The 26,855-nt window shown below is 38.2% G+C and overlaps 1 protein-coding gene across 2 annotated transcripts in view; it reads right to left on the reverse strand.

Moving 5' to 3' along the window:
- abcc3 (ATP-binding cassette, sub-family C (CFTR/MRP), member 3) overlaps positions 1-14,540 on the reverse strand; it is a 62,534-nt gene extending 47,994 nt beyond the window's left edge. For both annotated transcript variants that reach the window (XM_084341635.1, XM_084341636.1), the window contains exon 1: positions 14,251-14,540. In XM_084341635.1, coding sequence (XP_084197761.1) covers positions 14,251-14,286 — 36 coding nt within the window. In that variant the 5' untranslated portion in view covers positions 14,287-14,540. The remainder of the gene's footprint in view (positions 1-14,250) is intronic.
- Between the last annotated feature and the right edge of the window lie 12,315 nt (positions 14,541-26,855).

Here is a 26,855-nt window from a genome sequence, read left to right on the forward strand (position 1 = left end):
GAATATGGGAGTCAGAAAAGAGACATTCCACATGGCATGAGCTAAAACGAGAAAAGTAGACAATGAAAACAGAACGCTTAATCAAGAATGGACTCTTACATGTCAATTAGGCAGTTCAAAATCAGTCTGACCATGGCAGTCGGGACTGTGACGATTATTAAAAGTGTCAATGTGAAGTCTTTTAAGCAGGCATACCCACTCAAAACTGAATTATGTGTACAGAATAATGCTGATAGTGCAGACAGCCGCCTTTATTTGAAAACATAATATTGCTCCAGCTACATGTGCTGGCACTGACACCATTACAGCCCAGATAAAATTGTTTTTTATAACGTTGGCTGAGACTGTTAAGATGTGAAATGGGGTTAAAAATGAAGAAAAAGGGAAAAACAAAGTACTCAGTTTTTGTTTTTTATTTTAAAAGGCAACATTTTTCAAAAGCTCTCCGTTATGTATTGTATTTTAAAATGCAGCCCTTATTTTCCCTAAAATGAGTACAGAACATTTATTATACAAGTGCTTATTTAAAATCACTTCAGTCCAATGGGGAACCTACAAAATTTCTAAAATATATAATTGTACTTTATTTCATACAGTCAGTTGTTGACTACATCTCTATCTTTTCAGTCACCTCTCCCCCTGCTCCCTCTAATTCACCTGACATAGGCGTTTCTTCATGTACTCTCTCTCCTCCATTTAACCAACCAGATCAGCCAATCATGTTTCTGCTGTCAAACTTCAAACCGCTCCCCTCTCTGCTGTCAGCTGTCATTTCAGGCATCCATACGACCCTCCTCCATCCCCTCCTCCTCCAGCTCTTCATCCAGTGGCTCAGTTCTATTCACTAGAATCAACTCCCCCTGTTGTCAGATCTCCAGGATCCTTCTTCCTCCATCACAACCACCAGCATCGAGACTCCATCAGGGGGTTTTCTATTCTACACACAGCTTCATCACCTCCCCAAAATATTATTTCATCACGATGGAGTCTAACCACCAAAGATTTTCACATTCTCTTTAGTACACATGGCCATAAATCTTCATGTTCACTCAGTCTCTCCTGATTGAACTACTTGGCTGCTTCAACATACTGTATATGGCAGCGAATCATAATACAAGTTTGACATTTTGACATTCTGGACCTTGGAATTATAGAAAAAAGACGAGATAGTTATAACATTTAGTTTTTTTGGTAATTGATTATCATTTTACAAGCACAAAAGCCAAATGTTTGATGGCTTCGGGTTCCAAAATGTGAGAACTTAAGATGTACAGTTAAACAAGGTATATTTAACTGTACTTTGATGGGCATTTTTGACCAATATCTGATTTTTTTAAAGAGTAAACAACAAATTAAGGAAATACTGTATCTGGCAGATCAACCCATAATGAAAACTCGAGTGGCACTCAGGAGAGCACATGCCTCTGCCAAGGTCCAACAGTCCCCTCTTGTACTCACTCCTAGATACCAGCCACCTAAATAAACTAATAGGGTCTATTCTGGGCCATCCTCCACCCAAGGTTAGTGGAAATCAGTTCAGTAGTTTTTGTGTAATCCTGCTGACAAACCAACCAACCAACCAACAGGGGTGAAAACATAACCTCCTCAGCGGAGGTAACAAATGTTGATTATAGACTTACTGCTGAACAGAGCCAGGCTAGTTGTTTCCCCAGTTTTCTAGGCATTTACAGCATGTTTGCATGTTATTCCCCACCTCTTTCCCTTGTTTACTGTCATCTCTCTGCTGTCTGTATATAATGACTTAAATAAATAAAAGAGACACCAGTGGTACCACAGCCATGAAAGCAAAACCACAATAAAAAAAATGTAATTATTCAAAGATATCAATTCAGTTTAACTGAAGACATCACACTAGAGCCAAAAAGGACATCACTAATGCTCCATTTTCATAACTGGCTTTTGTCTCTGCTATATATTTGTGAGCAGTAATGGCTGTGGCAGTGTTTGCATTGCAAATGTGTGCACAGCACAATAACTTAAATGTCCTCCATTCTTATTTCTCCTTACTTCCTGCTGCCAAAAGCACATTACTTGTGTTTACACTACATGCAACAATACCTATCTCACGCAGCATGGAACAGAGTACTGAAAAGTAAATTTCAAATTTAAAAGCATTAAGTTACCTCCACTGCACACAGGGTAGGAGGCCTTGAGCAAATCCCATGTTTAATGACTGACCATACGAAACAAAGAGTTTTTCTTTGTTCACACATATCACATCAATACTTATCATGCTGCCCAAGGCACTAAATGTACATGAGACCTGGTTTAATTCATTTCTGCTTCAAATGCAATGTTCATCTGAGCATATAAAACAATTCTTATTCGTATGATGGATATTTACACTTTTGTTTTTTCTGTACAGTACACAGTTTATTAATACAAGAAAAATTAAATGCTACATTGTGTAAGCTGTTTGGTTGCTATGGAAGAATGTGGCTCTTGCATAAACTCACTCCCTTTTCACATTCTTCCATCTGATAAGGAGGCTGTTTTTCTTCATTGTTGCTTATCAAAGTTGTGGCCCTAAAAGGTTTGAGCTTACCGATGCAATCTTAAAATGAACTGATAACTGCAAATACAAGCTTGTGGAGCCTTGAGAAAGTCAACAGTCAATATTTATTCACATGCAAACTGATAATTAAATATGAAAAGTGACAAGAAGCCTTAGTAGTCAAGAGATGACTGTGAGAAGCATATCAAAGGAAAGCTATTAAATGGAAACTAGTAGAAATTACCATCATTTCTAAACAAAACAGACTTTTACTGACAATTATCATGAAAAATAAGAGAAAAGCCGTCTTTAACAAACTGTAGTTCTTACTAAATTCAGAGTGTCTGGCCTTTTTTCACTTCGACTTCAAGGCAGTGATCATTACACTTGTAACCTGAAACTTCAACAAAAGGTGGGATGAAAAGGGTGAGGCGCAGGGCTGTAACAGCACAACCCTAGTTAAGTACTACTCCTTGTGATGAGCAAACTGAATGTTATGTGGGAAATTGGTGACATGGCCCATTAGGTGTTATTTTTTAAGGGTTCAACAGTAGAAAACTCAAGCGCTTAGTCAGGTATGTGTGGGATTGGACTTACAATGGCCTATCAACAAACCGCCACTGTCATCACACTTAGATTCAAATGCTGGTTAAGTCTGATTGGTGCATTTAAGTAGCTAACATCATCTTTTTCTATGGCCCCTATGACCATTTTATTGATAATGAGTGGGAAATGTACTCCTACGTGCTGCAAACCAGGGGGATGCACAAGACTCATACCTGTGCTTATCAAAGCTCAGAGAAGTGCACTCACCTCTGAGCATGCTGATCAGTTGCTGTTTCGGAAGACGAACATGCAAATTTGAGGATGAATGGATATGTGCTCAGGTTTACATAATACAAATTACTACAAGGCACTGAAATGTTCTCAGGTTTATGTAAAGCAAGCTGGTAAACTCTGAAATGTTCCAGGTTTATATATAAAACAAGTTTATAAGCAGTTAAATATGTCCAGATATACAAAAAACTACTTTGCAAAGCTTTTTTACGTTTATGTACTAAAATGTGTTACACGTTTGTTAAGCTTCTAAAAAGTATAAGCATAAAATGTGGACAAGTTTACAACCAAACTAAAATTTGTAATTTTATATGTGCCTTTTATAGAGAAAGTTTTTTTTTTACACTTATTTTTTTCATAGTTCTATGGTTCTGTTAATTTTATTTACAGACTTGTTTTGCAGTAGAACTGTGCTATTTTCTGACAGTTTGGACTTTTGCCAGTTTATGTGATGGCACATGTAGACTGACAAGTTACATTCAGTGTGTTTCTAACAGAGGCACTATGCAAAGACTTGATGCACTTTTTGTTCAGCGTTTCATCTCAGTTTGTGCCAAATTCTAGGAAACTGACACCAAATTGCAGTGAATAAATAGAGAAATCCTGCACTTTACCTTCTTACAGGCATTGTGTATTCTTCAGTTTGACAGATATCGTGATGTATTGTTGTATGTCTTGCAATATATCGATTATCGCAGAATCACTGTATCATGATATTATCGGTAGTGTGGGCCAACAAACAGTAAAATCAGACAACCCCAAGATAAAAAAAAAATTAAAAAAACAAGCCCCAACTAGTGTCCCACTAGAAGACTTCTGTAAAAAATATTTCCATTGTGCTTCAAAAGAAGAATGGCAGACTGGAACCAGCCACTCAAATACCATGAAGAGAAATAATGGGTGAATTTCTCTGCAAAAATTAAGCTTAAAGGTGCTATTTGTAAGAAAAGTTGATTTTTGAGTCTCATTCCCAACTCGACACTTTGGGATGGCAGCCAACCCGTCCTACAATCCCAAACGTGTCAGTTTTTGACGAGTTGGGAAACCCAGAGCGTCATTACTTGATGAGCTAGGAATGAGACTTAAATGAGACTTACATTGATTCAGTTAATTCTCTGCTCCTGTTTGCATGTGCTCTTTCGTTTCAGTGACTTGATGTTGTGTGTAGACAGGGCCACAAGCGACATAAATCCATGTTCTCCAGCTTCCAAGCTCTAAGAATTTCATTGTACTCAAAAGTGCCTCGAATTCAAGATGTTACACAATCCAAACCTATCACATTGCTCGCATAAATTTAATCTGCTATGAACCTTTTCTGTGGATGTCATGTCACAGAATGATATAGACCTATACTGTGAGTGGGCATTATGGACAATAATTGACTGAGACATCATTAGTGGTAAAGCCATTGGCAGCAAGCTGACGCCATGTCTACGACAATTTAAATTACTCTAACAAAACTTAATTTGAACACTTGTACATGGCTCAGTGACTTATACATTACTGATTTGAACAGTCCGTTAAGATTTAATGTCAGCCCATATTTTCTAAACCCATGGCCAGAGTAATGCGTGGCAGGCATGTATGGCTGCTGCATATCTAACGTAAACGTACAGCAGGTAATTAAGAGGATTTCGATCTTTTCAGCAGAAGTGGCCCTCAAATGATGATGACTGACTTAGAGTATCCTCCATGCAAAATGGAATGGTTGTGTGGGGGTGACAGATTTCACTTATGCTTTCTAGTGTATTTCAAGGTTTGAGAAAATAAAGTATATCAGGCTCTCCATCTGTTCTATGTTAGAGTAAAAAACTGTCGAGTCGTATGAATGTGGGGCCGACGACAGTAAAGACTGCAGGAGGACAGGAATTGCTGCTGGCCATGTTGGCGCTGACATGGAAAACATTAAATCTGTGTTTTTCTGCATACTTTATAGTTTACTAGACACCATATTCCTTAAATGTGAATGATAGGATAGATATTCCTTTTCAGAGTGGACAAAAAGTTATGATTTAGAATTTGCAGGGTCACTTGGAAATGAAAACTAATAAAAAGTTACAGAACACACAGGAAGTGACTGGGAAGTGACTTTGCAGACTGTAAGGATAATAAATCACAGAGCAGCCTACTGTAGTAGGATGTGGATAACAGAAAAGGGCCACGCATGTTTTGAAGGTTTGAAAGGAATTTGACTTGCCACATTGACATAATGTAGTTTGCATACACTAGTAGTTTTTAATCAGCATTTTGTCACAGGGCTGTAAGATGCAAACGAGACAGTTTCACAACTCTCAAGTTCAACTACTGGGAAGCTGGGAACGTCCCTTGTCATCATGCTCTCTGACTTCCTCAATCAAAACAGCTTCCTCTTTTTCAGTTTCCATCATAACAGACTGCTCTTCCTAAAATTCACTAATGACACCTCTTAATGACCAACGATGCTGACTCGTTCCAATCTTATACTGCTTGACTTGAGTGCTGCTTTTGACACAATCGATATCAGTTGATTAGATAGACTGTGGATATGGCTGGGCATATTGAATACAGTACTTTGGATCATCAATACTATCTTCAGACAGAAAATTCTCTTGGCATTGGCTGCAAAAATCCACTTCCAGACTCACATCAGTTGGGCTCTAGTAATACACTGGATGTCTCCGAATGTTCTTCAAATGAACTCAGCCAGAACAGCAATTCTTCTTAGAGGCGCCAGCAACACAAACATTCGAATACAGCCATCTGTTTGGTACTTGTCTAAATACATTAAGCAGTTAAGCTGTTGCTAGAAATCTTGGTGTAGAAATGTTGTTTGACTTAAATTTAAGCTTTCAGCAACACATTACAAAACATGTACAAACATGTTTTTTTCAACAAAGGAACATTGCCAGAATTCAAACTACAGTACAGTATGTTAAGATTTAAAGGTACAGAATGTATTTTACATGACTCTAGCTCATCATGCCTGGATAACTACAACATCCATTTTAAATGCCTAAAAATGCAGACCAGCAACAGACAATAAAGAACTCAGCTGCTAGGCTTTTAACCGGATTAAACAGGTATCTTCTATCTGTACAAGGCACTAAATGGTCTGACTCCTCAGTATCCCTCTCTGATATTATATTCCTGTAAGACCCTGCTCACACTTTAAGGTTCTCTGGTGGGGGGGCTTTTATCTATTCCAGACATTCCCAGCTGAAGACTTTGGGGGACAGAGCTTTTGAAGACCCTGAGGCTCTGCAACACCCTGATGGAGGAAATATGGCAGGCTTCTCTCAAATCTGTGCTTAAAATGTACTCTGCCATGTACGCTCTGCCTTTCCTGATTTCATCTGATCCTAGTTTTTATTCAGTTAGTGAATGTTGCTTGGTACTTTGGCTACTGGCTGCACCTTTCCGCAACACACAATTCTAATCCAAGCTGCTGCTGACAGGCTGAATTGTTGGCATATAATGCAGCACATAAACAGGCCTTAGATCAGCCTGTTAATGTGTGTACTACGTGTCTGTCTGTTCTGCTTCTGCTATGCCTTCCTGTTCAAGTTCAAGTCAAAGCGACAACACTTTTTCTGTGCACACAAAAGGCTTATTTCACTCAATTCAATTAATTCAACTCAATTAAAAAAAAAAAATGTGTTAAAATCTGTGTTATTAAGCAGTTCACCTTTGCCAGGATATTTCATTCACCTGTCAGGTGTGGCATATCAAGATGCGATTGAACAGCATGATCATTGCACATGTTCTTGAGGTGGTCACAAGAAAAGGCCATTCTAAAATGTGCAGCCCTATCAACCAACACATTGCCAAAGATGTCGCAAGTTTGGACGCGTGCACTTGGCATGCTGAATGCAGGGCCACCAGAGCTGTTGTTCATGAGTCTCCTCATGCAACATGCAAGTCACATCCCAGCCAAAGCATCCAATTAATAGTTGTGATGAGTAACACATTAACCCATCCTGTACACCACATGCAGATGCACAACCAGTACTAGGGCCGGACCGATTATCGGTCTGTCCGATTGTCAGGACTGATATTCAGCATTTTTACGATTGTTGGTATCTGTGTTTTTTGTGTCTAATTGCCAATGACATATAAAAAACTGAAAAATGTTGTACTTGACTGGCTCTGATGTAGCAACCTTTCTCTATGAGTGGTCACCACTCTGTGGTCTCAGCGTCCACAACACTCTGCCGTCAGGATTAATCGCGGATCAGCACTGAATAATCTGAATTTGCTTGCTAAAGTTATCAAATACAGTAAATGAAGTGGAGTGAAAGTATTAAGTAGCAGAAAATGGATACACTGAAGCAAAGTACCTCTAAATTATACATAAGCACATTACTTGAGTTACATTCCATCACTGGTTATTCTCCAGTTTGAGATTAAGATTTCAATTATCAGTTATCGGTCTCCTAGCCAGAAAGCCAGTGCACACAATATTTTACCTTAATATCACAATAATACATCATTTACTATCAACATTTTATGATAGGGCTGCACAATGTTTAATCACAATTGCATTCTGGATTTTTACAATCCAATGCAAGAGGTACTACAGGAAAGGTTTTACTGTGAAGCAGCTACAGGCATAACACACAATAATAATAATAATAAACTTTATTTATATAGCGCTTTTTAAAAACAGAGTTTTACAAAGTGCTTTGACAAAGACAATGCAAAATTGTAGAGGACAACAGAACAGATTTGAGAGTAGTAGTAGAAGAACATAAGTAAGAATAAGAAAAAGAATAAAAGAAATGGGTTAAATCAATAAAACAAGAACAACAATATAGTCAACTCAGACAGTAGGAGCAAAGTAAAAGGAAGACATCACATAAAATACACATACAGTATAGGGCTGCACAATATGGTAAAACAATTCATATTGTGATAATTTTGAGAAATATTATGACTGTGATATGATTCATGATCAATGGTAATGACCACAGTTGCATAATAATTTTCATTTTCACTGAAAAAACTGTTGAAATCATGATGTTGTGACATTTATTGGAGTCAGTACTAGGAAGGCAAATTTTAAGCAATTTCTTTATACGATAGTCGGCTGCCTTAACAATCGATTATCAGTTCATCAATACCAACATAGGAAATATGGTGGATCTTTCTCCATTACACAGCTGTTTGGGACACTGACATGATCTTTGTAAAATGCAAAATCAGATAGGGCCACATTAGGATGGATAAAGCAAACACCAAGGTACTTGAATGATCAAATAAATCGCACAGTATCAATGACTTAATTTTAAGTGTGTATATTAAGGCTACTAAATGGCCAAAATGTAATAACATCAGTTTGTATACAAAGTCTTTTTTCGTTTTTACAAATGACTTGTATTTGAATGAAATACATTTTCTTTACACATATTTGATAAGCATGTATTTGTCATTTGTAACAAGATACTTTTGGATGTTTTTGTGTTTTTTAATCAGTTAATTTCTTAACTGAGATTAATCAATCAATGATTAATCATTAACATTTCTAGTCATTGTACCAAATAAACAAAAGAACAATATTTGTAGGCCAGGGCATCTCTGCAGCACTACAGTACTTTATTATAATGCTGATTTGTCACATATGTAACCTTTTTATAAGAAAAAATCTGCGGCCTCTGACATTTTACTTGGCCATATTGCAATTTAGATAATATATCGATTAATTGTGCAGCCCTAACATTGTACAAGAAAGGCTCTTGCTGTTAGTACATCAGAACAGGATATAGATCATATTTATGATGCTGAATATTTGCACTTATGGTGTAACTGGTGCAGAGATTAGATGACTAATTGATAGTCATTCAACAGTAAATTACTCATTAATAAAAAGACCAAAAACTTGATACTCTTGTATTTCTAAAATAAGCACCACCTTTTTCAATAAGTAAAACAAGAGTTCATAGCTGCTCTTATCTGGTATTCAATAAGGATTAAAAAACAAGCGTTTCCTTTGACAGCCTTATACTTCACAAATACAATCTGATACCACTATCATTGTATTTACACACTGCATGTTTTCTCGTCAGTTCAAGGACTTTTCAGTGACTTTCAAGTAGAGTCTAACCCATTTGTCAGGCAGCTGATATCATCAGCCGATATTGGCCTATCACAGAAATATCAGTACATATCAGAAGTCACACACACACGCACACGCACACTACTTACAAGTATTTATTCCAATTTAGGTTTACTGTTTAGTACACTGATGTTATTTTGGACAATGTATAAATATATGAAGAATAATGCTATTATATCAATGACATATTTTTCTTATTGCCTAATACCGGTATCAGCATCAGATCCAATATTCAGTTTTAGTCACTCACGCTTGGTATGCTTTGGGGTAAAATCAAAGTGACCTGAATCAGACATAATTTATCCTGATCTTGTGTCAGTCAAGTATGAAAGTGAATGAAATTAAAGCTGCCATTGTTTGCAGAGTGGGAGGGCTTTCAAACCCTCTTTTCATAAAGAGTGCATGCAGACTGTCACTTGAAAGTTTATTAATAAATCTGCTGAAGGAGTACGGGACAATACACGTGTAGATTTTCCTTATGTAAAGACTGATTGAGCAATCGGCTAGATATAAAGGTTTAGGTTACATGGAACACCTTTTACAAACAATGACATTGAAAATGAAGTCCTTGGCCAAGCCCACAACCTGACTCACATTGACTCGCATTGACTACACACTGTTGAGTGCTGGAGGATAACAACTGCCTCCAGTTTGTTTCAAGTGGATATAAACAGCAGCAACTAGTTTGGGTCACCTCAGATGGCCCCATAAACAAGCCAGCTCTCAGTGTGATATGCAGCCTGTGGAAAATCAGGTGCACAGTCTTAACCCTTTTTGAAACAACAAAGTGCCTCAAAGCTCTTGAGTTTGGTACACATAGGGGTTTTGTCATGGCAGTGTGGGACAAAAGCCTCTCAACCTTCAGACAGACAGTTTAAAGTGTTGTGATGTTTAAAGTCTAAATAGCATAGAAGCAAAACATGGCACTGGTGGTACCTTAACCTGTTGCTCCAATGAACATAATGGTGTTATTTGTGATTTTATTTGCCTTTACTGCTGAAGCATGCATTGCCTATCACTGCACTCACTTGCATTGGAAAAGGAAGTTCAGGTGATTGGATTAAGTTCAGCAGACCTTGAGACGACCACTGCCAACAGCATTAAGACCACCCAATCAGCATTGTGATCGCCCCATGAAGGGATAGAAAAGTGCCAGAATAAGAGCTAAGCTACAGAGCATGGACCTTTAATATTTATTTATTTAATATTTTCAATATTCACATTATTTTCAAATTTTAAATGCTCAAATTTAGAATACTATGAATATTTATTATGTACCTCTACACTGTATACAAACGCTTATGCATTGCCAAAGCCAATGTCAGCATGTGGTTGTAAGTTCTGTGCACTACAGGGCATTCACATACTACAAATAACTTTAAACTGATAGCTTTCTTGCTAAGTAATAAAGTTTAGATACTGAAAAGCCCTGTGATGACGAGGAGGGAGGCATCGCTTCTGATAATGTAATCTTAGAGGTTTACGTGGTTGTGATTCATTTAACTTTATGTTCATCAGATGTGATAAAAGCATCTAATTCTCATATGAGTTTAGGCCAGAAACATCATAGCACAGACAGAAGTCGAACCCTAGATGCTACTTATGACTGTTGTCCTTTTATCACCATACATGTTGTAAACTTGTTGTTAGCTGTGAAGGCAACCCTCTGTTAACATAGCATTAAGTTAGCTACCTAGCTAATGTCAAAACCCACATCCAGCATTTGTTTGTTTCACCGCACAAGTGCTTCACCTCTGAGCTTCTCAGCAGCTGCCAGGGCTTTTCTGTGAAGTTGGGGTCAAAGGCAGAGTGAGATTTACTCACATTAGCAAAAACATTGAGGCTGGCTAAACTGTTTTTGACTGCCTCCTCCCTGCTTGTCCTACACGTGCTGGCTTGTCAGGTTACTATGGTAACACAGATTGACAGCACTGTGAATGAGGAAGAGAAATGAGACAGATGATTGAGTTGTATGCTTGAATGTTGAATTAATCAACAAGTCAACAATGTCAATTGCATAGGGAAATGGAGGCAAGTGAATCGCTGTCAACTAGAAAGGAGACCACATAGATGTATGAATCGAGATTGTGATGTTTTACAGTGAGTCATGCAGCCCTACTACCCAGCCAATTCCGGGCTAATGTTTGGTCACAGGAAAATGGAATGAAAAAAAGGGACTGAGGCTGACACAGCGACAGGAAATCAGAAACTGGAACACAGGACTCATACATAATCCCAACAAACTGAAGATTGGATTATGCTGAGTTTTTAATTTTAAGATGCAAACTAGTGCTTCTTCAATTAGACGACTAATCTAAAAGAATATTAGATGCCAACTATTTGGATAACTGATTAATATTTAAGTCATTTCTCAAGCAAAAATGTAAAACACTTATTGGTTCCAGCATCTTAAATATAAGGAGTCGCTGCTTTTCTTTGCCATTTATGATAGTAAATGAAGAGGCTTTGGGTTTTGGATGAGTGCTTTTTTGATTTTTGGACATTTATAGGCAAAACAATTAATCAATTAATAATCAGCACAATAATCAATAATTAAAATGATCATTGCAGTCTTCATACGGACTACATAATCAACACTATGGTACAGTACAGTATCTTCCCCCAGATATGAATTCAAAACATGCACCACAGAATAGTTACTTTCTGGGTGTATATGTGCATATCTACTGTATAATTTCTTAGATATGTATGAATATTATATGTATGTATGTATGAATGTATGTATGTATGAATAATATCTACTACTACTTGTACTTTTTACTTTATTTTATATTTGTGTGGAATACTCGGATGCTGCTAAAATTTTGTTGTACACTTGTGCAAAGACAATAAAAAGGATTCTGATTCTGATGCACAGCATGTATATAAATAACTATATTGTTTTATTTTATTGTAATTGTATTCTATGCATATGCATATTTGTGTGTCTAGCATGAAGGGGCTACAACTTACATTTCAATGATCAACCCTGTGCTATAAAATGACAAATGAAAGACCTTGATCTATGTATTCCTTGTTTTAACATTAAAAACACAAATCAAAATTTTTGTATCTTAAGAGAAAAAACTGACTGTGTTTAATTTGAAACAAGCCACCCAAACTCTACAGCGTAAGAAACTAGTTGGTGAAAACAGTGGTGCATTTAGCTGTTGAATAGACAGATATTTTCATGGAGACCACAACAAAGCTAAGAGGAGTGTGAATATTGTGAAGTACATATATCCTAAGTCCTATCCTAAGTCTAGGATGTCAAAATCACTTGTATAAGCGTTTCAAAGTCCAAGAAACAATCAAAAGTGATAGGACATGATGTATGGAAGCACCACAGGAAGGGTTTTACTTTAAAGCAGCTACAGACTTCTGGCATACATATAAGTGTAGAGATAATGACTGGGTGTGCTTTTTTGTTGATGTATCAGGATATCAATGAATGTTCAACATGCTGAATATAGTTGTAATGATACATGTTCATATATGATATTTAAGTTAAATAAGCTTGTAAATACAGTATGTTGTAAACTATATCGTATTCATAAATGCAGCACAAACTACAGACACACGGAATCTGCATGATAGACCACTATTTGGTCACATCTCACATCCCAATCACAACATTCACACATTACATGTTTTCTCGTCATGATTTCTCCACACTGCCCAGCCCTTGTGTGTGATTTACCGCTGCAACAGCTCTACAATGACACTTCCCCATGGTCACACGACACACACAACAACGTGAAATTCAAAAAGTTATCAAGGACCTTGCAGCAATTGAGTTCTCAAAATTGTGATGTTCAGGATCCAAGAAATCAATATATGTGAACTGTACTGTAGGACTTCTTGTTATGGTTCACAGCTGTAGGAATACACAATTGCAACAGGGCTAGAACAACCATTGCGAGATTAAAGCCACATTAGTATTACCACAGCGAGAAAAGGATACCGAACATGACCTCAGATAACTCTAATAGAGCGACACCATCCAGGCAGTCTACATGGTGTTGTGAGTGCTACTGTGGGTCTCTGTGAAACAAATCCAAAACTTCCATAATATTCCCATTGGGATTTACTGTGTGTTTGTTGTGCTACTGATTAGCAACCTCATTATACTAGCCTGTAGTACGATACTTATAATTAAACAGAGTGTGATATTAAAATTTCTTGATGGGGATTTTGCCTCCTATGATACCTCTATAAAGGGCCCTCTGCCCAGTGTATGAGCTTTTATCACCATACAGAAACGTTCCCAGTGGGACTGTGGTGTGTTTTATTAGGCTCGGTACTTCCTACTCTCTGCTTTTGTCATCTACTATGCTCTCCCTTTATTATTCCTAGAGGGGCTTAGTAGTCTAGCTACTGTATACTGACTCTGAGATAAGTTTACGGTCGTTATCGTGTCGGAGGTGCATCATAAATACTAAAACAGTATCAATATTAAGCTGTGTTTGACATTTTACTACATGACTGTCCTTCCTCGGGGATAGAACAGCCGTGTGCGACTTCTTAACACACCAAACGAAACCACCTAATTTAACATGACATTAATTGGGAGCTCGTTAACACAGTAAATGCTATTAAGTAGGTTATTTATGGTTCGCCGTGGCCGGTGGTGTACCTCTGAATGGCTGCCCGGAAACAAAACAAAAGCAGCTCATGACATAATGTGGTACAACCTTGTCAGGTAGTACGCGAAGTACACACAAGGCCATGGGAGATCTTGTGACATACACGGCAGCAGTCATGACAAACCACCGGAGCCGACACCGGCGATGGGTGACGTACTCACCCAGAAGGGAAGCTCCGGTCCGCACAGCTTCTCCATCTCCGTCACGGCGGGATACCGGGAACCACCGGAGAGCTGTGTGTCTTCTCTACAGGTCGAGCCCTTTTCTGGCCGACCACTTTTCCTATTCCTTTCTGCGTGAAAAACACGCTCGCCGACAGTCACATGCCACACAGACAGGTATGTGTTGTGTCGGCGCCTCAGGTCTCGGTGTCCGCCGTCAGCGTGGACCGTCAAGCGGCAGGAAACGGTCCGCTTCTTCCGCTCTGCTGAAAAACGAATTGGAAAGTAAGTTGGGGCAGGAGAAGAATTATTTCTATGGGAGGCTGTCGTGATGGCAAGGCGGGGCATCCGTTTACTAGGCCCCACCCCCTTTCTCTCTCTCTCTCTCTGTCTCTCTCTCCCTCACTTTAACATGCACACACACACCATGACTCAGCAGTTAGTTGATGAGTCATATCACAGTTTGCATGTGAGAGATAGTAATCGGTAATGTCTAAGGTGGAACTTGGTGGTTCCTCGTGGTCCTCAAATCAATAAATTAATTAATGGTCAACAGAGAAGCAAAGTCCCATCCCTTGTGTAATGTTGACACTATCACATAAGAACATAAAATGTTTTTGTTATAATGTGAAAGAATGAATGTGAACATGGTACAAGTACAAGAAGGTAGATGTCATTTTTTAAACAAGGTTTATAAAAAACATAATAAAAATTGAGTCCTCGAGTCCTGCTACATCTATTTTAGACAATGGAGTGTTGAGGATGAGTTCAGGAGCCTCACAACCTGTGGAATGAAGCTGCTCTGTAGTCTGGTGGTATGGCAGTGGATACTTATGTACCTTTTGCAATAGAGCAACAGAGCCCTTTTTCGGGGGGGTGTGTCTTTGCCTCCATTTTTTCTAAAACCAACAATAAACTCCTTGGTGATGGTGAGCAGTAGATTGTTCTCTGTGCACCACCACCCTCTCCAGTCTCTGCTGATGTCTCCTCTTTGCCTCCTTGATACCAGCTTTCACTCTTGCTCTGGTGGTGATGTATGCTTCTTTGTCACCTGACCGAAAGGCAGCTTTTTTGGCTGAGCCCTCCGTTCATACAGGCCTTCTGATTGGGGAATGATCTTGGCCATCTTACAGTGATCAGGTCATCAACACATTTGCTGATATAAATAATAAATATTATATATACATATATATAAATAAACAAGAGGAGAAGATTGGGGTTATTACAGCTCTTTGAGGGAAGCTGCATCTTGTGTTTCTGTTCATTTCTTGCTACCTATCGAGATGTGTTACTTCTCACATCTAAAGGCTGATTTGTGCTCAACATTAGATGCTGATATAGACGGAAAGCCTTTGTCCGCATCCGGCATAAAAGCTTACTGTACGGTTACAGACGAAAGGTGCATTACCACTGAAAATTGTGAGGGCAGTGTAGCCAATAGTTCACACGAGACAATCATAGGACATAACAAAGAATGTTTGTTGACACATAGCAGTGTTTTAAATGGCCTCACAAAACACCACCGTCTACCAAGCTGCTTTCACTGTAATTTTTCTGAACAGGTGCATTATCCACCTTTGCTGTGTTTGTTGTTGTTAGAAACGATTGACTGTAGGCTGCCCTTATCCAGATGTATTGCTTAACATCAATGTCAGTGAGTGAGTATGTGGTGAGTTAGACTTATATCCTTTGCAATGGATGTATCTATTTTAGTACATAAAGGGAGCATAAATTATCCTTAAGGGAGAGAGGTAGTACTATCAATTTGCGTTTTGGTTTTTTTTGCAGTTTTTGACAAGGCAGCGTAAATTAGTAGAGCATCAGGTGCTCTGGGCAGGTTTGTTTTTGAAGTTAAATTTTTTGTCAAGCCGTTTTTTCTTCTTTCTTTTTTTTGCAATACTCAATATTGACAGAGAAAAAACGAACACTTACTGTACAGAATAAAGACTGGTTAATCCAACTTAGGGTTGCCCCAAGGCCCTAATAGGAGGGGACTGGCCCATAGTGCCTTTGATTGCCTTAAGACGTTTGCCTCCACACCCTAGGGAGGGGGCCAGTTTAACAGTCATATTATTTTCTTTTTGTTTGATATTGGTTTAATGGAAAAGTAAGCTTGACAAAGCCCTCTTTTCCCATGCTGCCTGTTCCAGAGAGAACCATCAGAGTGCCCCAAATTGAGCTCCTGCTGCCTGGGACAAAGCTGAGAACAGCCCCAACAGTTGAACTTGTATTTGTGGTGGTGGGGGAGTGATAAAGAGACACTATGTAAATGAATGAATACATAGTTGTATAGTATGTATGCATGTTTGAATATATGTATGTGTGTCTGTATGTATTTATGTATGTATAATGTGAAGTCTTACATAAATAACAATAGGAAGAATAAGAATAATAGCAGTAATTATAGCAACAATACTAGTAATACTGATAAAACCAATAGTAATAGTAACAACAACAGCAACAACAACAATAATAATGATAATATTACTACTATGACTACTACTTATAGTAGTAAAAGAAAAGGAGTCAAAAAAACATACATAATGTAAAAAGTAAGAAATATACCAACTACTATACTTTCCTATATGCTATAAATACAGTACAGGAAATGAAATAAAAAGATAAATGTATAAACATATTATGATCAGTATTGTTATTATTGTTGTTACCATCATCCTCATAGCATTGTGGGTCAATGTCTCCTTTCTGAATTCTTTATATTTATGTATGTAGTGTGTGCTTGTGTGTGTGTGTACACACTTTGTACAGAGATGGATCAGTTTTCCAGAAAGATTAGATGAAGTGATCCATAAGTTAGTTTTTCCACTGTGTGATATGTGTGTTGTTCGTTGATTTCCAATACATGAGGATTGTTTTCTTGCCCATAGTTAGCGCTACGAGGAATAATCTACGGTTTGTTTTGTTTAGGTTGAGGGATGATATGTCACCCAGTAGGCAAAGTAAGGGGGATAAAGAGATGATGAAAGGGCAGCCCAGGAAGACTGAAAGTGACGAATGAACAAAAGCAATGAACAGGTGTGCCATGCTAGGTAGCATGAATATAGCCGTCATGGTTGTTTTGTGTACAGCTTGAACAAATTACTGATGAGGATCCAATATTCAAAAATGTTTTGTCCGGTGAAGTATCTTAGTATGAGTTGTACATTGGCATTTCTTGTCGTGAGGTAGATGTTTTTGCAAATTTGGTTCCAGTAGTCAGCATAAGGAGCAACGGAGAGGTCTTTTTCCTATTTCAATAATGGTATGTACTGTATGGTGCTTTATTGGATTTAAATTTCATTTTGTAAATATTGGAGAGCAGTTTTTTTTTAAAGAGATGTTAATAACTCGAAGCTTGAGGGAGGAAGTTCTAGTGTGGTAACTGTAATGTTGCATATGTTTCAAACAGATGATTTTAGTTGTAGATATTCCAAAACCTCATTGCTTCTGATGCTGTACTTCTGTACCAGGTGGTGAAATGAAACCAGTTTATTGTTATGGAAGATGTGTTGGGACTGTGTGATGCCTTTTTTGGACCATGAGTGGAAATTGATTGGTTTCTTGTTGCTTAAAAAATCAGGGTTGTTTCAACATTTAGATGGTGCTAAGGTGGGGTTTGTGACTTTGTGGAATTACCACCATGCTTTCAGAGTTGCTGATTTAATAGTCTGGACTGGCTGGGAAATGGTAAATCTGGGGGGGTGGATACATTTGAATATGTATTGAAGTTTATCAGCCAGAAAGTAATGATAAAAGTTTGGTGCTGCAAGTCCTCCTTGTGGTTTTGGTTTTTGTAGATGTTAGTTTGATTCATGTTGTCCTGTTTTCCAATAGAATTTAGAGATGATTGAGTCTAGAGATTTGAACCAGGAGATGGTGAGTTGGGTTGAGATCATAGTGAAAAGACGGAGAGGAGAGTGGAAGGGACATCCAGCGGAGGAGGTTGTCAGATATTGTTTTAAGTAGTGGGGTGAAGTTCAGACCGAACAACTCTGCCAGCTTGGGGGAGATATTAATGCCCAGATATGTGATGTGACTTGTGCATAAAGGGATAGGTGGTGTGTGGGCTTCCACATCCATGTTGTTACCTTGTAGTGGGAGGATGGAACATCGAGTCAGTAAAGATGTTGGAGTATGTTTCTATGAGTTAAATGAGTTTAAGGTTTCTTGAAGTGATAAGTTAGGGGTTTTGCAAAAAAAAAAAAAAAAAGCAATATGTCATGGGCATAAAGACAAATTTTATGACTTGCATTTTGGTGTCTGGATTCCTTTTATTCCTTTGTTCTGGTGAATGGCTGCAGCCAAAGGCTCAATGAAAATTGTGAATAGGAAGGGAGGGGAGAGTGGGCATCTTTCCCTAGTCCCAATGGAGTGTGAAACTTTGTGATGTTGGTCCGTTCATTACAGTGGCTGAAGGTGCAGTGTAAAGAATTTAACTTGGTTAATAAATGATTTCCCAAAACCAAATTTCTGTAATGTGAATATATGAAATGACCAGTTCACTTACTTTCTCTCGAAAGGCTTTTTCAGCATCTAGGGTGACTATGATGGTTCCTGCTTGTCGTTGTGATGAATAATCCATTAATCTGAAAAGTAAAAGCGGGTAATCTTGAATTTTTTTTTGTTTCCATAATTACTTTTTGAAAGTAAAATGGGCCAGAAATGTTAATAGAACTCAGCAGGGAAGCTATCAGGTCATGGTGCTTTGTTGTTGGTATTTGCATAAGGGCAGTGGAAAGTTAATTCTCTGTTATTAGTGATTCAAGTGTGTCAATTTGTTTTTTAGTGAGCTGTGGTATATCTCTGTTGTTAAGAAAGAAATTGATATATTCTTGACTTGGGTCTTTTTCTGGTCAGTATAGATTGACACTTGTGAAAATTGTATCAATATCTAACTGTGAATGCGTTGGCTTGTTGTTTTCTTGTTAGGGTCCGGGCAGCTAAGCTGCCAGGAACCTATTGTATTCCTAGGAATTCTTTCTTTCTTTCTTTCTTTCTTTCTTTCTTTCTTTCTTTCTTCTTCCGAGGAAATCATACTTCCCATGGGCGAAAACTCACCAAACTTTACAGAAATGTCCGGCCCCATGCCAGATTTACTTAATTCCAAGGACATGTCAATATTCCTCCTGGGGGGGGCACAATAAGCGTTTAAATTTAAAAACTTTAAAAATACCTACAAAATCAACAGTACATGCTACAGTTTTGAAACTTTCACCAAACTGTAGCCCCAATACTGCTGAAACTTTAGTCCACTTAAACTCATTACGAATTATGAAGTCCATCACTCAGTTTTTTTCAAAACCTGTAAAACTTATAAAACCTATCTCCTCCCACAATTTTTGCCCAATTGTCACCAAACTTGCTAGAGAGCATCTTCAGACCGTCCTCCACAAAACTTGTTTCTCGGATTTTTGATTTATCAAAAATTAAGCCTACAGTGCATCAAAATGTTTGACTGTAAACAGTACTGTAAACATATACTATCAAATTCTTGCTAAATACATTTTCAATCTTCCTGAAAAAAATTGAGAATATTTTGCAGTCATGGTTGATGGAGTTTGGCAAATATCAGAATTTTATCTCAAAAACTGAATTTTTGAGAACATTTTGAATTCTGCTCTCATGGGAACAACTGGAGTCAATGGAAGAGTGGCATTTTTAAACATCAAATTTTCTCTTATGAAGCAAAACACTTTAAGTTAAAAACAAATCACCAACATTTCCATGCTGTCAAGATGCAATTTATGTATTATCAGATTTTTTTTAAGTCAAGGAATTTCCGACATTTTGACCATTTTTGAAATCTGCCTTGACAACAGCTGCCCAGACAGTGACTCCCTGAGTCGACAAATCAAGCTACACAGCAGGTCTCACTTCCAGCCAATTAGCTCAGTGAGTTAGGAGCTGGTGCTTGGTATCAGGGGTTGTGGGTTCAAGACCCAGCAAGGATGATGATGATGACGACAGATCAAAATGTCAGATCTCCTCAACATAAAACAAAAGCCCATTGTCCTGACGGTGGCATCGCAGCAAGCTTCTAAATTAAATAAAAACAAAGAGCTTGAACTGGACCATGGAAGAAAGCTAACCAATTTTTGCACAAAGGTCCAGTCTCATGCCAGATTACCTCAGCTGTAAACCCAAGCCAATAGTCCTGATGGTGGTGCTACAGCAAGTGTCTAAAGTTCAAAACTTTGAAAATTCATAACAAATCAACCATACTTGCTACAGCTTCAGAACTTTCATCAAACTGTAGCCTCAATATTGAAGAAACTTTTGTACATTTAAACCTATTAAAAATTATGAAGTACATCACTCAGTTTTTTTTCAAAAACTGTAAAACTTCTTAAACCTATTTCCTCTCTCCTCCTTTGATTTATCAAAAATTGAGCCTCAAAAACTGAATTTTTCACAGCATTTTTAATTTTTCTTTCATGTGAACAATTGGAGTCAATGCAATGATGACATAGCTAAACACCAGTTATTCACTTATGGAGCAAATCAATCATTTTTAAAATTACCAACATCTCCATGCTGCAATATGTGTATTTTCAGATTTTTGTCTTGATAACTGAATTTTTTACGGTGGTTTCAAATCTGCCTGCGCAACAGTGACTGGCTTACTCAATTTGTGAAGCCACTGTTGTGTTGCCACTTGCCAATTAGCTCAGAGCGATAGATGACAGTCTTTGGTTCCAGAAGTTGTGGGTTCAATCCTCAAGTGGTCCAAAATGAGCATTGTTGTCAACTGTCTTGTCTTCCTATTCTCCTGTTTTGTTGCTCAGAATTGCCAAAAATAGCCCGGACCCGACCCATCGCTGCGCAGCAGCTATAATTTTTTCTTTGTTTTTGTTTTGATTTGATTCGCCAGGTATTTACCAGATGTTTTGCTATGTATTGCTGTAGCTGTACTGCAGTGGCTCTTGAAGGATAAAATGATCATCCCAGTTGCACTGTTTATCCTGAAGGCTCTGAACAAGTATCTTTACCCTTGTCATGTATGGCAGAATGGACCCCAAGGGATTGCATTGTCGAGCTAGCCAAGTATGTCCGACTCCAACTAAGCCTTAGGGCTGATTCAGTATGGGTGGCATCAGCCTGTGAAAACCAGTGCCCGAGACTGTCTGACTTTGCATCTTTAAGCAAGTGGTTGACAATATTTGGGGTTTTGTTTGCCGGTTGGCGGAGGTCAAAGCCACCCAAGGCTAGAAGCTTGCTGTTTATTCACAAGCCTCTTGGCTTCCTCAGTTGTTGGCACAATCTGCAAACAGTTATTAGCGTAGAAACACTGCTCTACAGACTGCCTAATATCGCCATCAGCTGTGTTCCCTGACACGCAGCTGAAGTGTAGATGTAGCACAACATGATGAGCAGATTGTGCCAAATGGCAAGACCTGCCACTTGTACACATCTGGAGGGTCTTCTTACCTAATGTCTCTCCACACAAAGCTAAGAAGTGACTGGTGTTCAGATACGAGCCTTACTTGATGGAACATACTTTGTGTGTTGGCACTGCCGGCAACTGCTGATGTTGTCTGAAGTGCAGTAAGACTCCAAGAAGAGAGATGCCTAGGGATGGTCCAGGCAGCACAACATCATTAAAATTGAGGCAACGAACCTGGTGGGTCCTTTCCAGCCTTCCTTCTGTACTCCTGAGACTTGGCATCACAGACTCATCAGTTGCTTGGAAGAGGGGCATATTCTGTTTCTGCAGTAAGGGAGTAGTGTACCGGACGACACCCAGTATTTGTACTTCTTCTGCAGAGATGTGATGGGGTTGGAGTGTTCTGCCAGAATAAGGTGCTGCAACATGAAGGCTCGCACAACTCTTAAGCCCTTTTTTGGTTGAGCAGCTGGGACTTAGCGGAATGACACACCTCTGGGAGGGTCAACTCAATTGGGAGTTTTGTAGTAAGACGGGCAACATGTAAGTATGTGAGCCACATCTAAGTTCCATATGTCCATCAGTTCCCAAGGTCTGGAGCATGCCAACCAGGGATTGCATCTGCAGTGCAAACCTTTTGAAGGCTGTGACATCTCCCTGCTTGACTCCAAAACCACAGCTGTCCTCCTCAGAGCCACATGATGGGGCTGACCAAACGGTTTGTTTGAAAACAAAAATTAATCCTACGAAAAATTTTTTGAGTTTTATGTTTAATTTTTACACTGTTACTGTTGGCTAAATGTTTACCCAAAACTGAAAGCAAGCAAGAGATCTTTTCACAGCAAACAATTTGATATTTTCTAGTGTTATTCATTTCTTATTTACAGCTGTGCTCTTCCTATTGTAACACATCTCTAAAACAAATCTCTTCTGTGACAAAATGCTGATGACATAGCATTGACAAAGTTTCCATTGTTTCTAATGGCTTTTGTCTTTGGGTTTTGGATCCTGGGCCATGACAAGGATAATACAAATTAATTACAATATGCATGCACATACTGCTCAGGGTGTTTTTCCATGAAAATCACAAATGTAATGGATAATTATCATCAGCTGCTATGCACTGCAGGACCACAACAACTCTACAACTCATACTTTATCTTACCAAGACCTTGGAGGTAATTTTGCCAAAATTAAATAACCCTTCAGGATACAATCAATCACACTCTTTTATCAGATCACTCATAGCCAAACCAATTGTGGCTATATGAAGCCCAGGGCTAGCTTAACCTCATTTCACATTAACACTTCTTTTTAAAAAAGAAAAGAAAAAAAACAGGCTTGCAGAAAACCCCAGGTCCAGGATCACTCTAAAAGATGAAATCAGACACCGGATTTAATATCCAAAAACTCTCACAATAAAACAGATACGTCTCGAGTTTGCTGCCCTGTGGCTTTTGCCCTTGGTCAAATGCCAAAGGCAGATGTCCACACAGGATCACTGAGACTGAAACTTGTATCATCATAGAAAGGCCTGCACAAATGACCACACGCCCCAGCCCCAGCTTCCAACACTGAGAGCAAACAAAGGCCACTCAACGAAGTCACGACTCTTCTCTGTTCTGGCGCCCCAGTGGTGGAATGAGCTTCCAGCCAATGTCAGGACAGCAGAGTCACTCGCCATCTTCTGCAAAAGACTCAAGATTCACTTGTTCAGACTTCACCTCGACCCCGCATAGCATGACTGACTGCAAACACTTACACTAAACTATGGTCTCCCAGTCATAACTGTAACTTGGAAGCTGACCGCTTTTTACAAGTCAGATATTGGTAATAACGCTGATATGACAATATCGTTATTATTTCAATAAATAATTATGGGTATTTTGGTTCAAAATAAAATCTGGTTATGATTGCTTGTATTAGAATGAACTTGGTTATTGCTGGTCTTCCTCGGCAAATAAAGCTTTACCCTTTTTGCCCCTCATGTGTGGCCCTGTTCTTAAGTTCTCTTTTTCTATTCATTACACATGTATTTCTGTAACTTTTGTGTACAAGTGCAACCCTATTTCTGGCCACCAGGAAAGCAGTCTGAAAAAGCTATAAGCACTTCGGTCTTCAGCTGTGGTTAAATGACATAAGTTACACTGTAGTTAGTTTGGATCACACCTTAAAGCCTTAAAATAGGTAGTCTGAAAAGCCTTACTGAAACCTGTTACTTACACACTGCCTGGTCAAACCAAAGTATGTACCTGCTTTCAAATCGATCAAATCGGTTTTCATTGCATATATTTAGGATGAACATATACCAAAGTCCAAATACCAGTCATGCTGCCAAACAACAAGTGAGTCAATTCAGGTCATATCATATGGGAAATTGTTTGTTTTTGGTTTGTAATGCAAAATAGCTGATGTGTCTTGCCGTGTCTTGTTGATGGGCTGATAGCAGCAGAAAGGGGGAATTTCCTTTTGTTCGACAAACCTAGGCAGCAAAGACTTCAAACTAATTGTGCTGGAACTCCTGCTCTTTGGACTGTAAAGACACTCAGCCATAAGACTTTGTTAAGTCTCCTCCTTGTCCAACAGGGGATCTGATTACCAGACGTTAAGCCCTTCTGTTCTCTACCTATGTTCCAAGAAGAGCTGTCCTTGGCCTGCAAGCAGATGCTTCTGTGTCCTTGATTAGTGGGACGCCTTTCTGATAAGTGCAGGTAAATGAAGCCAGCCAGCAGAGGACCTTCAGAGTGTAAACTGACATGTAAGAGAAGCCCTCTGTTGTATTTACACTGCAGGAGCTGTCACAAGTCCTCAGGTATCTGTAGTGTCACATTATCCAAGTAGGGCCTATACAGTGAGGCTCCACCCCTAGACCTGCAAGCCCATTTATCTCTCCACGAAGGCCAAGAAGGATTTCCCTCTGGCTCACTGGCTGGTGTTTGATTTATACAGGAGGGCCAACACTGTGTTCAAATAAGTCTTGCTACTGAATAAGGTATGACATTTTAAAGTTATAAGTCACTAAAGCCCTGGGAAGCCGTGGTGATGCTTTCACAGAAAACACTCCCTTTGTAAATATGACAAAAGGAATAAAAAGTTGCATTTACAATTACAAATTTATATTCTTGTTCATTTATCATTATTATTTAATGTGCTTCTTGTAGTTCATTGTTCCTGTTAACAATGAAAACATGTAAACAGATTATCTCTTGTAAACTCCTCAGTGGGTCACACTAGGAGTTTCCAGGGCTGAGCACACCATCTAGTGGTCAACTACAGTAGGAATTGCTGTGATACATATGTAGCATTAGGACCAGGATGAAGTTTATTATTGGCATTCATTTTCAACTACATTTTAGAGGTAGGAGTAGCAGTAAATTTTTAATATCATTTCAAATAGTCTACACAACAATTATAGTAAGTTTAACCATAAAAAACTCATATACAGTTCATTTTACTCACAAGGAGAATGAATTACTTAATTAGTTACTTAATGTCTCCTGAGGGCGCTTTGTCTAGTCAAGCTAACACCGAACACCTCATCACCACCTTTCACCTTTACATTATTTTATTCTATATATTTTTATATTCTTTACACTCACCTAGCCAATATGACAATATCCAGTACTTTTCAGAAAGTCAACATTTCTGTATTACAAATCCTTTTTTTTTTGTTTAGTCTTGTTATATTCTAATATTAGTCTAATATTAGAGATACTAGATCTAAAATAGAGCTGTAAGCCATAAGGCTTGAAATATTACATGTAATAAATCTACAATATATGTGTATTGAATATTGAATTAAATTATGCAAAGAAATTAACTTTTCCATGATATTCTAATTTTTTGAGATGCAACCGTAGGTCTTTTTTTTTTTTAGAACTTGTTTTTTTATTTCCATTTATCAAGTGCAGTCATACAGTATGTACAATATGTTACAGTAAGATGCCACAGGTAAGTCTACTAAAAGGTTAACAGTCCATAGATATCTTCATCCTAATCATAATGTGAGGTAGGATCTTTATCCTAGCGGTATCACATTCCTACATATAACATTTGGTTTCACAATGCAGATGATCGCTGTCTTTAAAGAATAAACAAATTAATTAAATAATAAGAATATAATATACATATATATATATATATATATAAATAAAATCAAAAAAAAAAAAAAAAAAAAGAGAAGCCAAAAAAGAGAAAAAAAAAAAAGGCAAAGCACCCACACCCACAAGAAATAAATAATAATAATCTGCATATCATTCATATCAGGTGAAAGTGTAAGGCAATGGGTGACCATTTATTTAGGAATACATCTGCTTTCAGTTGCACCAATGCTGTTGTATACTCCATATTGTAAACGTCCTGGATTCTATCCCTCCATTGTGTAACTGTTGGAGGGTGTGGCTTCAGCCAAGAGGCTGTGATTACTTTATTCGCTATTAAAAGAAGGACTCTCAGCAAACATACTTCGGTATGCTCTTCAAGATCGGCAGGCAGTACCCCCAGCACAAAGTGTGATGGTTCAAGAGGCAAATCTATACAGAGACATTTTCTTATTTCTTCTTGTACATTTTGCCAGTATTCTAATATCTTTGGGCAGTCCCAAAATATATGTGTGTGGTCTCCCACCAAGCCACAACCTCTCCAGCAACAATCTGGGGTGTTGCTCCATTTTGATATTATAGATGGAGTCCTAAAATATCTCATTTTAATTTTCCATCCAAATTCCTTCCAGTTTGGGCTGCTGGTTGCCCTATGTCCTTGACTACATGCCATCTCCCACTGCTCATCTGGGATTATTGTATTCATTTCTAGTTCCCATTTTTGTTTAATATCTAAGTTATTGTCTTTAAGCTCTTCCTGCAGTATCTTGTAAATATGTGATATGAACTTTGTCTTTACTATTCCTTTAGTTATTGATATAAAGAAGTGTTCTATTTTTGTTGGCAAAGAACAGAGCTTTTCCCATTCTTGATGTTTTTGTAAATAGTGCCTGATTTGTAAATACCTAAAAAAGTCCTGGCTAGGTAAATCATATTTCTCTTTAAGCTGTTCAAATGATTTTAGGACTGGACCGTCAAACAGCTGATCCAAAACTACTAAACCCTTTTCCTTCCATTTCAGGAATCCTTTGTCCAGCCTAGCTGGGGAGAATTCACAGTTGTTTGCTATCATGATAGCTCTGGAAATGGTTATGGGAAGTTGTAGTTTTTTCCTCACAATT

This window comes from Pagrus pagrus (genome assembly GCF_965226575.1).
Source record: "Pagrus pagrus genome assembly, chromosome: 21".
Classification (NCBI taxonomy): domain Eukaryota; kingdom Metazoa; phylum Chordata; class Actinopteri; order Spariformes; family Sparidae; genus Pagrus; species Pagrus pagrus.